This window comes from Alligator sinensis, unplaced genomic scaffold, assembly GCF_000455745.1.
Source record: "Alligator sinensis unplaced genomic scaffold, ASM45574v1 scaffold387_1, whole genome shotgun sequence".
Lineage (NCBI taxonomy): Eukaryota > Metazoa > Chordata > Crocodylia > Alligatoridae > Alligator > Alligator sinensis.
This window is the reverse complement of record NW_005842196.1, coordinates 1,877,261-1,894,420: the sequence shown is the minus strand read 5'-3', so window position 1 is coordinate 1,894,420 and position 17,160 is coordinate 1,877,261. Positions and strand designations below refer to the sequence as shown.

The following is a 17,160-nucleotide window of genomic DNA, read 5'->3' as shown; positions in this document are numbered from 1 at the left end:
CCCCCCCCGCCCTGCTTCTTGGTCCACCCCCCCAGCACCTTCCCTTTCCCCTGCCCTGCCCCACCCCATCCCTTCCCCCCACACACACTTACCTGCTGGGGTGGGTGTCAGTATCTGTGTGTGCCTCTGTGTCTGCATATCTGTGCCTGCGTGTCTGTGGGTCTGGGGGGCTGTTGTGGGGCATCAAAAGTGTTGTTGAGACTGTGCGGGGGAGTGCAGGGCACCAGCAGCACTGGGCGGGGGGGGCACTGTGGGTGGCCTTTTAATTTTTATCACGGATTTTGGGTCTTTAATCAGAGAATTTGCAATTTTTAATCAGAGAAAACCAGGATCCCTGGTCATCAGTATGCTAGGGATATAGGAAATGCCAGCTAGATTCAAAGCCCTGATTATCCTCACCAGAGGCAGGGAAGCACACAGTGTATTAAACAGATTTTCTTGCTGTATCTATGTAGAAGAAACATCAGTAAGGTTATGAAATAAACTCTGGCAATAATTTTCCATCCAACTGCTTTTCCTGCTACCACATCAGGCTCCATGAAATAGACGCCTGGAAGTTCTAAGCCAGGCCAACTGCTGCCATCCAGAGGCAAAAGCAGAGATCCCTGCGTGCACTGGCTAGCTTGCCTTGCTATATATTTTTATCATCATCCTGTACACAGAAGCTTCTCCTTTCTCTCTCATCAAAGCTCCCTTTCCAGGTAATTGTGCCCTGAAGGCAGATTGTTTTTCCCCTCTGCCCAGGCTCCAAAAGTTAGCAGATACGATGTGTATATGAGTCACACAGACTGAACCTTGCATCGCTGAAATCTTCACGCTGTCATTCATACTTCTGTAAATTCACAGGAACAACACTGTAATTACAGGAGTGACTCCAGATTTACATCAGTGTAATTCAGGACAGAAGTTGGCCCTTTCTCTCTCTTGCAGTTAACCAAGTAACAGAAGTGTTGCTGTTCCCACCATGTAGGGAGAAAGGGACCAGGGTTAATCTGAGTACAAGTAAGAGTAGATTTTATCAAAGGTTTCACATAGCAATGGCTACAAGCGCTGACTGTTGGGGCTTGTCTGCATTACAGTTACAACTCTGTAGTGTTGTCAGAGTTGCAGAGCACCTCCAGTGCAGATGCAGAATAATTATAGACAGGTTTTCTACCAGCTTAACTACTCCAAGCAGGAGCCTTCTGTCAGTGTAGCTGCATCCAGCCCTGTGATTTTGTTGCACAAAAGGTGTAATCTTTCCACACTGAGCTAGTAGAGCTGTCAGCTAAATTGTGAGTGTAGGCCAGATCTTAGTTTGCCGTACGTTATGCAGCTTTCCACAGAGTATACAGCTGAAGTCTATGGCATGCTAATTCTTTGGATCAGCGCTTAACTATTATAATAAACAAAGCAGTAGTCAGGAATCTTTTTTGTCATAGAAAATTTTTGCAATGCAAGTCAGTGGGTTTTTCTCTTTTTCAGCAACGCTTTCTAGGTTTTCATCAATAATATTGACAACATTGATCATTAGCAACAGCTGTCTTGAATCCATAAGGCTCAAGGTGTTTCCAAGAGTAATGTTCCTTCTAGATCAGGGGTGGGCAAAATGCAGCTTGGGGGCTGGATGCGGCCCACCAGGCCATTCTATCTGGCTCACGGGGCCCCTAAAAAATTTAGAAAATTAATATTTATCTACCCCTGGCTGCCTGTCATGCAGCCCTTGATGGCTTGCCAAAACTCAGTAAGCAGCCCTCTGCCCAAAATAATTGCCCGCCCCTGTTCTAGATGTAGTCTTTATGGACTGAACGGGCTGAGCTAACTCATGGGATCAAAGCTCAGACTTGTCCTGGCACAGTGACAGAGTGAAGATATGCTGCATTCTTTAGGGGTGTGAGTCTTATGGAGCCCAATATGAGTTTGCTCATTTCCTACTGTCTGGGAGTTTAGTCCTTTAGCTCAGCCTGTAAAATTTTGTGCTTGGAGCTCCTCCACTCAATCCTGGGACTAGGGTCACTTCATCTTGTTTTTATTTGTTAGATTTTCTGTGGCATTTTCCACTTGACTGAATTTACTTTCCCAACCTTGCCATGAGGTGTGTGAGTGCTATCCCTGTCATACAGCTGGGGCAACAGGTACAAAGAGCAGTGGCTTGCCCAGGGTTCCATTTGGTGATCTGTGCTAGAGCCAGAAGTGAAATCCAAGTCTGTTAAGGCCCTGTGCAGAGTATGTGAGATGTAAGGTTGACTTGGGTGATCATCAGTTAGATCCAGGGTGTCAAAGATGGAGGCTTGCTCCATATGGAAGAAACATTTACTCTAGTATCCTTACTGATGAAGAAATAAGTGCTGACTGGAACCTCCTTCCTTTAGCAGAAAGGAAGCTGCTGCTAAGGCCACAGTGCCCCTTTCACCAGTACAGCTAGCAAAGGCAAAATACACCTGGTGCCGTAGCAGAGATAGAGTGCTGTGGTGGTGCGTCACTGTCCCCTGAGCTCTTTCCTGGAAGCTCTTGCCATTTGCTACAATGGTAGAAATGCCACTCCATCCTGATGACCCACCTGCGTTTATGTTATCAGATCAACCTATACCATTGTGCCTGCCTCATGCGCAGCTTGAGCTGGGAGATGCTGGCATTCATAACTCTCCTCATCCCCTTTCACCTCTGTTGGGGTCAGGTCTCCAGGGAGAGCTGGGTGTCTGCAGGAGCGACTGCACTGCAACACTGACATGTAGAAATGAAGCCTCGCCGTTGAAAACTAAGATCTTACTTGAAGCAAAGGTACCAAGACTGTGCGGGCTCCCCCTTGGCCTGGAGCAGCCGTTTTTTCCTGGGTAACAGGGCATTTTGGTTTCCTTGTCACCCAGTCCTGGAACTCGCTCTGCCTTCTGGATGAGCTCTAGGCTTTTGCACACTCCCCATACACTGCTGCACCCAGCCCTCGCCCTTGTGAGAAGAAAATGCAACCCGTTTCAACAACAAGAGAGCAGTTTTTGTTCGTAGAGCTTGTTCCTGATCTCCAGCCGATCTCAGCATACACAGAGCCCTTTCAGCACAGAGAAAGGAGGGTGAAGGCATTCAGGAGAGCAGAGAACAATAAGCTCCATTGATGCTCTCTGAAGACCCAGAAGCTACTGCTGTGTAGAGATTGGACTCAGAGGGGAGTACAAAGCACTTAGGGTAAAAATCTGCCTCCATGCAGAAGACCTGCAAGTAAGTTCTCAAAGCAGTCAGCGGTGGGTTGGAATGGTCTGATCATTCCTGTTAGCTCTCCAAAACACTCGCTGGTTTCAGCTGGAGCTGGAGCAGGTCCTACTCAAAGAGGACAAGATTAGTTCATTTGTCTGCCTGTGTTGATCCTCCCGTTTGGGATATGCCATCTCTCCTTCATCTGTTTTTCATTCTCTCTCTTTGCTCTGTTCTAGCCAAGGGATTTTCATCTTCACAAGGCAAAACTTGTCATATAAACTAAGACAAGGCCAAGTAGGGTCCTTAATTTTAACTTTTATTTTATTCTCACCAAGATTTGACTCCTTCCTCCCAAGTGTTAGCTCAAGCAACTGACCTCTGATGAGGATCTATATGCTGCCACTTTTTTCAGATGCTGTCTGTTGGCAGCAAGGCCTCTTTAAGCAGGAGCTTCCAATCAAACCCATAGACTATGCTCCAATTCAGTGCAACCCCAGCAAATTTAGATCCCAAAAATTTGGCAGGCCAGTCTGCCTGGGGCCAAATGTCACGTTTAAAATGCCATTCCTAGAATGTAATTTTCCTTGAAAACAGATGAACAGTAAAACAATAAAACTGAAACATTCCATTGAGTTCATAGGTTTTTTCTGTATTCTCTCTCTGCAACAGTTCTAGCAGGTTTCCTGCCAGGGAAGGGTCAGAAGTGGGGCATTTTGAGAGAATATTTTCAGGAAATGAAACTTGAATTGATAATTTTGAATAGCTTCTATGGAAACGTGATTCTAAGAGTGACATATATCCAATCAGGGAGCAGAAATACTCCACGTGATCTGCATAGCCAGCCTGGACTGCTCAAACTAAATTTACTTTGAGGAAACAGAGCATTAGCAACCTGCAGAGTGAGATACAAAGATTTTTAAAACCCTAAGGACCACTATAATCAGTCTATCCTCAAGCCAAGCACAGGCCACCAAATTTTACCTGGGAATCCTTGCAGTCAGGAGATTTGAGGAGGAGGCTGATTTGGGGTACCCCCAGACAATGGAGGTATGGATTCTGTTTGAGATTATGAACTTGTAGCAAAACCTCCAGTTTTTCTTTTCTTTTCTGTTTTAAAATACACTCCCTCCCCTTCCCCTAACCATTTCTGACTTTCTCTCTGCCCTCTCTATCCCTAATAAGTGATAGTGCTAGGTAAGCTAAGTTCTTGTATGCTATCATTGTAATAAGCCCCCTTTTTATATTGTAAATAGTATTCTGTTATGTTTGCATTGATTTTTTTTTTACTGTTTTATATTGAATTTATATGATTTAGGCCTATGTCTGTAAAGTAATGTCAAGTTTCCGTTTTGTATGACAAGCTTCCATCTTGTCATACACTGCCCTATACAATATGTTGTAACTGTGTGACTCATGACTCTTCTCTCATGTAACTTGGTTCCTGAATGCATGGGGATGAATGAGGGTGCTTGAGAGACAATGGTAGTAGGTCTAAAAATAGCCCCCGCTGAATAACCAAACCATCAACTCCACGACCCAACCATCACCCTGCGTTGACCCTCCCTAGCTCAAGATTTGGAAGACAAAGACTGCTGCAGAAACCAGCCAACCCACCATTACAGACACCTGAAACTGCATGTCCTAGCTTGGAGTGCACATGCTCAGTACACCAGGGGCTGCCCCTTGCCTGGGCATGCCCCTGCCACTAGGGTCATAGAAGTTCTGCCCCTATTAACGGGGGCAGTGAAGACAGACCCAGTGGGATGCCCTCTCCATCTGGACCAGCACTACACCACACCACCTAGAGGCCCGGCCAGCAACCCCCTCTGAACAGCACCTTGCTGGAGAAGACCCTGACTGGCCATCGAGGATCAACTCACAGTCTGGGATAGGTAGCTATCAACCGCCTTCCTTCCCCAAGCAAAGGACCTGGACTCTGTCCCTACATACCTTGACTTCAATCCCTCCACCAAGACTTTTTCTCTCCTGCTACCATTGTGTGTGGGTGTGTGTGTATGTAGGGGCTGTATAGTGTGTTGTCTGTTTAATAAAGCTGTTATTTTAAAACTCTGAGTTGGGTTTCTATTACTGACCTCCCAGCCCTACTCCAGTCTCAGCTTTCTGCCCGTCTGATCTTCCTCCCGTGTCTGTCTGTCTCTCGGTCATCTTGGCTCCCTCTCTGTGCCTCCCAGCTATCCGCTCACCAAACCCTGGACTTGCCTCCCAAGTAACCCTGGGGCACAGTGACCTTAAGTAAACCCAGGGGCCACTTTAACCTTAAATAACTCTATTCTCAAGTGACCCCAAGTAACCCCAGGTACATTGAGCTCGAGTAACCCCAGGGGTCACCTGACCTTAAGTAACCCCAGCTCCCCTTCCAGTCTGCCAGTTCTAATCCTGACCCCAGCAACTTTCACTCCTGGCACTTTCACTCTCTTATTTTTCCCTCTCTCATCTTAACACCCATCCATCTCCCTCCTTCTCCTCCTTCTGGAAATCTTTGACCCTTGACTCCCCCTCCCATAGTCACCAAATACCCTCGATATCCTAAGTACCCCAAGTGCACACACACCACACCACCCAAGTTAGGAACTCACCGGTGTGTAAGTGCCTAGTGTGTGTGTGTGTATGCGCCCAATTGATTTTTGTGTGTGTGCGCATATGTGCAATTGTGTCGCACCCTCCCGTCTAACAGCACTATTTTGAGATCCTGAGAGTTGGCCTGGCCCCACAGGACAACAAACCTTCTATGCATTAAGACATTATGATTATCTTCTTGCATTTTATCTCGTACATGGTGTACCAAGACAGAAGGGAGAGATGCCAAAATGCTGATCTCTGAATACTACAGTTGTGAAAGACCATCAGTTCCTGAATAGATCTTGCCCAAACACAGCAGTGGAACGGTGGCATCCTAGGAAAAAAACATTTTCTCTAGCATGTTTGCTATGAGAGCTTACAGTAAGTTCCTATGTGGCTTGTGAGTGGAAATATAAAGGGCCATATCTGGTAAGTAACTTGTTTGGTGCAAATAATTCCCCATCTCCAGTTCAAACCTAACCACAAAGATCAGACCAGGTGTTTTAGAACTCAGTTTAGCTGGCACTGCACTGAGACTAAATTTAACAATTGTTCCATCAAAACAAATCCAATAAGTGATCAAATAATCTAGCAGTGAGGCCAGGGCAGATTTATCCAAACGCTACAGTCAATGAACCCTAGGTCTCTTGTGCAATAACCTTGCTATTTCAGTACTGGTCTCATCTGCAGCCACTTCTAGCCTGAAGCTCTGACTGTGGCCCCCACTCATCTCTCCTGCACCCCCCAACATCCAATTAGGGTCACTTGGATGTTGGCCCTGGGTGTTCATCATGCAACAGACAATCCCTGTGCTTCCATCAGAGAAGTATCATCAAATCAAGTTCACCTAGGAAGTGGTCTCCTCTGTCTTCCATTTTGGAGGCCAGCTTAGAGAAACAGGCAGACAGACAAACAGACCAACATACATATTTGTTCAGAACATTCTTAATTTTAATTTATTTTCTTTAATTTTATAAAAGATGCCTGGTGAGATAAGTCTCTAAAAACTTGCTTCTTTTTACTTCTTGTTAAAGAGTTGAAATTCTAGATCAGATGTGAAGGAAACACTTTCAGTTGATTAACTCTTTTTTGTGTGTACGTTTGGGTTTTGGGGGCAGGGGAGGGGTTTGGTTATTTGTTATGTTATTAAATCAACACAGAGATGACTTCATTTGCCTGATCTTGACTGGTTTCTTCCCACCTCAACCTGTCCTAATCTCTCTCTCCCCACCCCCACAACTCGTGTGCTGATAGCCTAACTGATCTATTTCAGTGTGCTCAATGACAAGGATACATCAAGCTCTTTGCTTAGCATGACTGATAGCTTACTCAGGCCCTTGCTCAAACCAGTATTAAAGTCCATGCAGTGAAAGAGCTGCAATCTGCCACTGAACGCTTCTTCAATAAATAAATAATGCCAAGACAAATTCCTACACTGGTAGTTAATGAGTAGAGGGAAGACTAGAAACAGAAAGTTTCACCCTGGACAATTTATCTGTGGAGAGCCTTCCTTTGGGTCTTTATGAGCACTTCCTGGGACCCATTTCTGTTGGTCACACTGTGCAGGGAAGTGCCTTATCAGTTTGAACCTTGTTCTCTTTAAGTATTTGAAATAAGATGATCCCATATTCCATTCCAGTGTCTCCCACAAAACAGGAAATGTTGAAATCTTATTCCAAGTTGTCTCAGGGTCCCCCATTGAGAAAGACTTCATGGACTGTGAAGGAGTTTGATTTGCATAGCAATGTCAAATTTAGATCTTATGCAGATCAAACCACTCTGAAGTCTCTACTTCCTCTCCCCATATTCCTTTATTTTACTGCTTTTTGAATGTCTTTTGAAATTTGCCATAATCTAAATAGGACATTCCAAATTTCACAGTTTTTGGCTTAGATGCATCAGACAAGCATACTAGCTCACAGGAAACCATTTAAAAGCGGGGGGTAGGTTACATTTGGCACAAATCAGAAACAAATCAAGATCTTTGATTTATAGGACATTATGGAAGCAAACCTCAACCAAAGAGCACCATTGTGAAGGTATGACAGAGTTCAACATGCACAACTGGTTACAAGAAAAAGGACACACAAAGATATAGTCCAACAAGTTATCCTTTGTCTACAAAAGGGACACCTCTGGGTTTACACTCTCAGGCCACTGATTAGAAAAGTCTCTTTAGTCCAAGCTGGAATCCATCTCCTTCCTGCTGTTTAGGACCTGTTGTGAGTGGTACAGGCAATGCTGAGGTGTACAACCAAGAGTCCCCTTTGTCTACAGAGACACCAAGCTCCTTTATGCTTTAATAGGGTTGACTGGGTTAAGGATTCTATCAGCATAGGGGTCAGTGCTCTCTTCCAGCACTGGGAAGATCCTTGCTCTAAGCCCCCTCTGCCCTAGCTGCAGCATGTAAATTAAGGCAAGTTTTCTTTTTTTACTAGGAAAAGATCCTTCTCTTATCCTCCATCTGTGGTGTGGAGATGGAAGCAAGTTCCTTTGTTTACCCCCAAGGAGTCTCAGGCAATGGTAGCGAGGCCAAGCTGCTTCCTTTTCTTTCTATATAGCATGCAGCCTGTTTCTCACTAGAAGTAGGGCAGTCAGCATAGATTTCCACCTGCCAGGAGCTGCAGAGCTTCTTTCCCAGAACATATTGGGAAGTTAGATGATGAAAGAATTGCTCCTTCTCATTTTTGGCATGGCAGGAAATCCTCCACAAAGGGCTTTCCCCACTCCCAGAAGGACTCGCTGCAGAGCAAAACCATTACAGATGTAGACAGAGAGAAAAGTGCACAAAGCTTCCATCACTGGGAGTCTCTCCTTCCTGGTCACACTCCTCACATTTGGATACAGGAGAGCAAGAAGAAGGCAGTTGGTGGTGAAGGCGGAGTTAAAGTAGGAGACATGGTGTCATGTGGCTGCATTGTTAGAGCCTCATGGTTAGAGAAGAAAGTGTGCGCCAGATAACTTGCTTCTTCTTTCAGACTAGAACTTTGTGCCTCGTCCCATGAGTTTGAGGACAGCAAAGTTGTAAGTAGCGGCGATCATGAAGGTGAGCTGTGGGGAGGGGGAGAGACAGCATGTAAAAAAAGGCACTGCAAATAAATATTCTATGTACATTGAAGCAGGACACTGTCAGACTATTGACTGGAGTATGTCAGGGGGGTTCTGCTACCAGCAGCAAAGCTAGGCTCGGGATCTCTTTACTCTGTCAGACCTACTTGACATGGCCCTCTTTAAAACCGGCCAGTCTCAGATCTCCCATGCCCTTTATGCGAGTTGGCATAACAGTGCATTACAGAAGGTCACCCACCAGCTGCCTTGATGTAAAAGCAAAATGTCCCTGCCCAAAGGTGTTCAAGAAAAGCTCTATAGAATACACCAGGGTGTTTCTGGCAAGAGCTTGGACAACATCCAGAATATGTATTGTCTGTGTGTCTATGAAATTGTCCTCTCCTTGCAAGCCCCTTTCTCAGTCTTCCAGTAGTTATCTCTCCTGCTCCCTCCTTGGTCCTAAAATCCATGCCTGTGCTCAAATATGTAACAGGAAGAAATCAGGTATGCCCTGTCTGAAGTAGGTTTCTAGGCTATGGGGTTTAATTAACCTTCCTTCTAATAGCCTCACTCTAACACTACCATAACATGAAGGAGACCCAAATTTGCCACTTGCACATCACTCCTTCCCTCTAACAGCATTCATAAAGTGGGGAGATGAGTTTTAGGCAATGCATCGACTCACCAGTGAAACCAGTGTGGCTGCAGCACCAACAAAGGCAGCAATGAAGAGGTGGAAGGTCATTTGGAACTGTAAGGAAACAAAATAATGATCTGCCAGCTACAGATGTGTCTGAGACAGCAGAGGCAAAGCTGGTATCTACAAGTGATCTACAAATGGCTTCTCTTCACAGATCCCTCCTGGATCTCTGGGTCCAATCAATAGGCTGGGGCCTAGAAACCCAGCAGCACCTGGCAGTGACGGAGAACATGAATCCTGAGTGCTAGGGACTGTTTAATCTTGCAGAGCAGAGGCAGATTCATTTTCACCCCATCTTTCCCTTCCTAAACTTTGTGCAACCTGTGGACATCCAGCTTTGCCCTACAGGTCTTCTCAATGCAGGGGGAACAGTCTCCACATAGGAAGGAAGAAACAATGGTTAAGGCACTAGGCAAGGCCTTGGTAGACTTCTGTTTGAGTCCTACTTTGCCACAGATTGTGGATAACTTTGGGCAAGTCATTTAGCCTCTTTTGTCCCTGTAATATGGGGATAATGGGGTTCCCTGATCTGACAGGACCACTGTGCAGATAAACACATTAAAGATTGTGAGATATTATGGTAATAGGAACCTTCAGTTCTTTCTGATGGCATTTTTCAGTAGAGGAACATTCCTGTCCAGCATGGCTATCCCCTACTGGGTTGAGAGGTAAACTTCAGTCTGTTCACTTAGTCTTGGGTTCCTAGATGCTTTGTCAAGTGGAAACATGGTAATTTATTGTCTATCCTCGTTGTATTCAGTGTTTTAGACTTCCCTGCCTGAATAACCAAGACAACATAACCATGGCCCAGAAAAATTCACAACTTTGCTCATTCAAAGAGATGATAGCAATAAGCAGTGAAAGGTTGATTTCAAAGTAGCTACAGCTGGCTTATGTTAATGTGAGTGAGGGAGGCAGTTCTCTGATTCAGTCTTCACTCGCATCTGAATTGAGGCGCTATAGTCAGGAGCACTGCACTTCCTCTATAGTCAGCAAAGTGATGTGACTTCAATTATTTGTGTTTGTTATTTAGATTGCAGTATCATCCAAAATGTGTGACACCCATCAAACACAAAGTGGAAACATGGTCCCTCCCTCAAAGATCAATCTAAATCTTCACCCAGTTCTTTATGAATATCCACTTATAATCCAAACCCATTTAAAGGTGGCACTAAGTATTTCAGCTTGGCTGTGGTCAAGTGGGGCACTTACCTCATTGGTCTTACAGATGGACAGAAGGTTTGAGCCACACACTTTCCCTGGAAAAGCATTCCATGGGAGAACACCTATACAGAAGACAAAAGTAGTCCAGGATAAGCTGCTTGCAAGGCCATTTGGTACGGGAAGCCTTGCTTGCTCTTCCTTATTGTACACTATTGATATATGTGGAGGTTTGGCTTAGAGCATTCCTTACAGATGTATGGAAGAGAGAGTCATTCTGGTCTGAATGTCACGTATATGGAGCAGCATTTGTTCCTAACTTAATTCTGGTGTACCCATCCCAAATATCCTTCCCAAGGACCCCTTCTCTACCCATGGATACTACCCATACACCTTTGCTCACATTCCTTTTGGGAGCACCAGCTTTTCTTTATGCCTAGAATACAAAGGTGATTGTCTAAATTCTGGTACACAAGAATGTTGCCCCTGGCTTCCGTGGGACATTGATTTGGTCCAGTGTCTGAAAATCTGATGTTTATTAGTGGCATAGTATCCAGGCTCACCATACATCCTGGCATCAGTGCACAGCGTGCCTATGCTGGCAGAAGTCTTGCTAGGGTTTGCAATAGACTGGCAAGTAGTCCAAGTATTGAAGTAGATGTAGACAGGCACAGCAGAGCAGGCAAACACAAGGAGCCAGATAATGGTGAGGGCATAGGTCACACCCACAAACTGAAATGGTCAAGACAAGCAAGATGGCAGGAACATGATTAATGTTGTACCAGAGCCTTCAGATATGAGAGCATGAAGCTGAAGATCTGCAAGCCCCATGTGTATGACATGGAATGAATTGCAGGATCTCCACCACCTGGAAAGAAAAAGTGAGCATCTCCAGCAAAGGTGAAAGGTCAGTTGTTTACCTAGAGGAAGGCTCAAGATGGACATCAGGCATACACACACACCCCTATATGTACATAGTAACACATCTGTACATATACATGCACACACAAACACACACACATACTCATCTACGTATATACAGAAAAACACAATTTTAACCAATATTCTTAGTGGGACCAAATTTTCAAAGGTAGATGCATGCAATGCCATACATGCACTTGCAGGTAGCAAATTGATTTGTACCAATCTCTCATCTGTGCACACGGATCTGATATCTGTGCACGTGGCCTGGGCAGCATAGCGCTAGTCACAGGCTAGCATGGTAAAAATTGGTAGTGTGCAAATTCTTGATTTGTGTACACACCTGTTGTGGATTTGGGGGTTGAAAATGACCAATTAGTATCAAGGGCCATCAGTGGCACACACCTTGTGTGCAGAGGCAAATGAATGAGCATCTTGAAAATCTGGCCCACAAGATGCAAAACAAGTGATCTTAAAAGAAAACCGCATCCGTTCTGCTCTTGTCCTCCAGGCCAGTAACACTCTTCACCATTTATCTGAGAACTGATGTTGAAATGGATACTTTGAATTCAAATTGGCACTGGGGCCTACATGTGATGGTTAACAACACCTGGCTGTATTAGCCCCAGAAGTGTGGTGCTAGAGCAGTTGAAGCATCTCACTACATAATCCAGTGGTATAATTTTTGGGCATCTCTCTCCCTTCTGACAAAGACTACCCCTGCCAGCTCCACTGTGCAGAGTCCCTGTTGCTTTGGTCTGAGGTAGTCGTGGATGTCTGGATATAACTCTGGCCACATCACTTCCTTGTATATCTTTAGCCTGCCTTAACCAGGCCATCCCAGTGCACTGCTAGACTTGGGATGAACATTTGGCCTGAACATTTCTACAGACCCATGGCAGATGGTCCTATGCTGAGAGGGGTTATGACTAAGCAACCTCTATGTCCAATTGTCTGAAGCCCCTTGCAGGGTCAAACTTCTGGAGAACTACTGTCTGCATTATGTGGTACTGGCTTTATGTTGGATATTCAAACAAGAAACAGTTTGTCTGAAGGTCAAACAACAAAGTTCTCCTAATAAACTGCCATGTGGCACTTCTCATGATGTCCCATGCCCCTGGCAGTACTTCCTGATCCTTCCCTGCACCTATGCCACTTCCCAGGCTGTTGCGTGCAGGGTGGGGAAGGCAGGGGCCATGGAGAAAGGAGGGAGGGAGGCATGGACCCAAGAACCTGAAACTGGCTAATGATTTTGGGTGCCTAGCTGTAAGTTCCTTAAAGGCACCTGGGGACGTACAGTGATTTCTGAAAAGCAGACCCTTTCAAGCTCTGCAAGTTGAACAACAGTTACAACAGTAGCACCCAAAGTCACCAGTCACTTGAGGAAGTGTTAGTTGATAACTGCTGTAGAGGCCAGTGGTAAAGAGAGATTAACAGGCCACAGTTCTCTCTGCCATACTGTTTCTAACTGACTGGGGACACTGATGCTTTTGAGCAGAAGACAAGGCCTACCAGCAAGAGTCACAAAAATGGCTATTTTAATAATAAAAGACCCATTCTGTACTGAGCAATAAATAATGTAGAGAAGGTCTGGTCCACTCACCAACCACTCAGTGGGGTCAGACCGCTTCAAATATGTAGGCAGTATATGGTTGAGGAGCAAGCCTCTGTGTGTGTGTGGGGGGGGGGTACCCACCAAAATATTAGGATCATAGGAAAGTAGAGCTGGAAGGGACCTCGCAAGGTCATCTAGTCCAGACCCCTGCTCAAGGCAGGATCATCCCTGACTAAACAATCCCAGCCAACCATTCATCCAACTTTCTCTTGCAAATTTCCAGGGTTGGAGATTCCACAATTTCTCTAGATAACATATTCCAATGCTTGACTATCCTCATAATCAGGAAGTTCCTCCTAATCTCCAACCTAGATTGCTTCTGCTGCAGCTTGAGTCAGTTGCTCCTAGTTCTGTCTCCTATGGCCACAGAGATGTTGGGGGTGAAATCCTTGACAGGGGGCTTTGGGGAAATTTGCAATATAATAATAATAATAATAGATATATCAGGAGGCCAAATCTACAATGGTGCCAGGCTCCTCTGTTCCCCCCCTCCCCCCAACCAATGCTTGGGAGCATGTAACTTCAAAAAAATGCCTCTTGTTTAAACAGAGCAGTCCCAGACAAGCAGCAGCAACTGAGGGGACCTGAATAGAGGGAAAATGGGGATGGGAAAAGGGGCTAATGGATAAGGGATCAGCAAAGGGCATGGCAAGGGCCATTAACACAGGGCCCCCACACAATGAGGAGTGCATCTGACCGGCAGAGTGTCAGGCAATGGGGTGGCAGAGCAAACGGGCTGCGCTTTTCTTTTAGATGCCATATAATCAGTGCAGCTGTTCCACCCAGTACATGACTCCTGCATGGAGCCCGTCAGCTGGGTAGAACAGGCCTGCAGTCTCATGCCCATCAGTCATGTCAACCTTCAAGTTGTATTAGCACCAAACCCTGGTTAAGATCACCTTGTCAGGATGTCCTAGCCACTTTCCCAAACACTGACACACCCGCTCCAAAGAGTGAGCTTGATGGTGGCCTCTGGAACCCCTCCCCTTCTGGCCCCCTGTTACCGTAGCGCTGAGGCCCTTGCCACAGATGGTGGTCTTGTAGTCTCCAAAGATCTGTCTGACGGCGCCAGTGGTGTAGAAGCCCTCAGCCAGCAGGAGGGCTCCGTAAAGGAAGAAGAAAGAAGCTGTTCCATAGATGACATACTGGAATGCATGGATCCTGGAGTGGAGACAGGGAAGAGACAGAGACAAAGACAAGGAGAGAGAGAGAAAGACAATTGCTTAGTTCTCAGTACAGCACTCCACCTTCAGCCCCTACTGGGGTGCGGGGGGTCAAAGAATGCACCGTAGGAAGAACTTAACTCCCCTCCCCTTCCCAGGAGCAACAGAGCGAAGCATGGCCTAAATGAACAGCTCACCTTGACTTACCTAGAGCCTGACAACCAAGCTGTTCTTTGCTGCCACCCCTCAGCTGCAGGCTCACACTAACATGGTCAAGGCCACTACCTCCAAAGGGAGAAATGAGGGCTTGGGCAAGGGAAGGTGAAGGAGACCCCAAAGGAAATGATCAGTGGAGTAGGTAAGATGTGATGAGAAAGCATTGGCCTCAGTTGCTAATGGGTGGCACAGCAGGGGAAGGTTTGTAAAAAGGAGATACCTGGTCTCATGCCTGTGCATGGGGCCAGGCAGAGAGTGGGCTAAATGGAGGGCAGCAAGACCCGTTCTGCTTGGCTACCCTGTGTTCACCATACCTACCAAGAGCAGAGGATCCAACACTATCCATCGTACCTAGCAAGGGTCAGATAGAAAACACATGTGAAAAAAGACAGGGTGAAGAAGGCTCCCCTCACGGCAGGATGTACTGGATATTCAGCAACTTCCAAGCATTGGAAACAGGCTGAACTAAAAGGCTTCTAAGGGCAAATCCAGCCCTGGAGACTCCTCTGAGTCAGTACAGTTATAGCAGGTTTGGACAGTCCCATGACATCAGGGTTTTTAACAGCAGCCTTAGGCAGTGCTGATGGTGAATGGGACCAACCTAACCACACACCCCATAGCTTTGTAAAGTGGGCCCAGTCTTCCCATTGGGATGAAGGAACCATTTGATCACCTGGATAAGAAACAAGCAGATCAAGAGCACCATACCCTAACCATGTGCAGAGAGACCACAAACCCTTGTAAACCAATCCAGCAGCCTGTGGATACTAGTGTTGTCATTCTAGATAACATATGACAGGCCTGGGATGTTCTGAGCTGGGAGTGAACATGACCAACAGGCAGGGACGGATTGTCATTGTCCAGAAGTTTTAGACTCTTTGGCCTAGTGATTTCAGTGCCTTAATATTTGTGAGTCCAACCTGAAACATCCTTCTTGGAGGGTTCTGATGATCTGATGGCCACCTAAAGTTGTCTCCAGTTGGGCACCCAAAATCACTAGTCACTTCTGAATGGTTTCCAAAATATGGCCCCACTGACTGGCCTTGTAGCCTACCAGTTAGAACTGTGACTTGAAGTGCTTTGTATGGGAGAAAACCAGTTTCACTTTCTGATCACAGTCTTTTTCAGACAGGAAGGCAGGAACTGATTAGCTTGATAGCTAGGGAAGAGGGAATGTTGACATCCTTCAGCATTAGTCCCTCCAGTGGGCTTAGGGGCAGTGCTGATAAGTCCCATGGGAAGGCCTGGGTTACCTCCCTAAGCCAGGAGACTGGCTGCCTAGAACCAAAAATGTAAGGGATGAAGGAAGCATACTTACACATTGATCAGATACTCATAATCCTGGTAGTTTTTGGAGAAGTAGGTCTCAATTAGCTGCTCTGTGCCACTGAGTGCTTCATGCCCACAGCCACAGAACAGTGCTACCCCAAAGAAACACAACCCTGTGGCAACCAGTGAAGCAAAGGGAGCCCCTATCAGACATCTTGCGCAGCACTCTAACAAACCTGGGAAAAAAGAGAGAAACCACATCAGTCACAGAGGGCAAGGGGCATACTGTCAGGTAGGTGCCAGAGATCCAAAGACCACGGTACTACTGACTCTACAATACTGAGTGCTCCTTGCAGACCTCAAGCAAGATCTAACTCTCTTCAATGTCTATAGTGCTGCTCATCTCTGCTAGAGTTTAGCCCCTAATTACCATAGATCCACAGGGCATGGATCTCAGTGAATTCTCTCACTGCTCCCCAGGCAACAGAAAATATTGTACTAGTGCATGCGCACTAAGAAGAAGAATTGATTAGAAATGAATGTGAAGCTGACCAGTCTCTAGTCCCTGCCCAAGCTGAGTGAAGTACAAATGTAAACAAACCACATCATTGAGGGGAGTCAAATTAGGCCGGGGCGGGCAATTATTTTGGGCAGAGGGCTGCTTACTGAGTTTTGGCAAGTCATTGAGGGCTGCATGACAGGCAGCCCAGGGCAGATAAATATTAATTTTCTAAATTTTTTAGGCCTCCCCTGGCCAGATAGAATGGCTGGTGGGCTGCATCTGGCCCCCGGGCTGCATTTTGCCCACCCCTGAATTAGGCAGTAACAATCAGAGCTGTTACCAACACAGATGGGAACTCTTAAAATCAATTTTAATCCTGCTGTTAAAGACAGAGGGTGACATCATTCCTTTCCACCACTGCAGGTCAGCTCCATTTTTATGCACTGTTTCACTCCTCCTTTAGCCTTGAAATAGAGCACACATGGGAGGAAAGTAGCACATGAGCCTGACTGCTCTAAGGTGCGTTTCCCCAGGGAAGAATCCTAGAGACAGCATTCACCCCCACTGACAGACATCCAGAACAACAGGCAGTGCTCTCAGCACCTGTAGAGACTATCACAATGCCTATCACACAACTCGGTGCCAGCCACAAGACAAAGGGAAAAATAATAATTTTAAAGGAAGATCTTGTTCCCTGTTCTTATTACACATTGGATTATCCCAGACTGAATAACATGAGCAGAAGCGGAAGAGCCTCATACTGAATAAACCTCATCTTGATATCAACAAGTCCCCAAGCCTGCATCATCATCAGTCA

General features: G+C 45.9%; 1 protein-coding gene and 1 long non-coding RNA gene across 3 annotated transcripts in view; one reads left to right on the top strand and one right to left on the bottom strand.

Moving 5' to 3' along the window:
• Positions 1 to 4,360, top strand: part of LOC112550751 — a 7,421-nt gene extending 3,061 nt beyond the window's left edge. The window contains exons 2-3 of the long non-coding RNA XR_003094726.1: positions 533 to 701; positions 2,657 to 4,360. This is a non-coding gene — a long non-coding RNA (uncharacterized LOC112550751). The remainder of the gene's footprint in view (positions 1 to 532; positions 702 to 2,656) is intronic.
• A 2,321-nt stretch (positions 4,361 to 6,681) lies between these two features.
• The window catches only part of PLP1 (proteolipid protein 1), an 18,975-nt gene continuing 8,496 nt past the window's right edge, over positions 6,682 to 17,160 (bottom strand). Inside the window, exons 2-7 of one of the 2 annotated variants that reach the window (XM_006026523.3) lie at positions 15,891 to 16,077; positions 14,093 to 14,354; positions 11,221 to 11,389; positions 10,709 to 10,782; positions 9,482 to 9,547; positions 6,682 to 8,799 (exon numbers count right to left, since the gene is read on the bottom strand). In XM_006026523.3, the coding sequence (XP_006026585.1) occupies positions 8,728 to 8,799; positions 9,482 to 9,547; positions 10,709 to 10,782; positions 11,221 to 11,389; positions 14,093 to 14,354; positions 15,891 to 16,077 (830 nt within the window). In that variant the 3' untranslated portion in view covers positions 6,682 to 8,727. The remainder of the gene's footprint in view (positions 8,800 to 9,481; positions 9,548 to 10,708; positions 10,783 to 11,220; positions 11,390 to 14,092; positions 14,355 to 15,890; positions 16,078 to 17,160) is intronic. The other variant, XM_006026524.3, reaches the window with a different exon arrangement.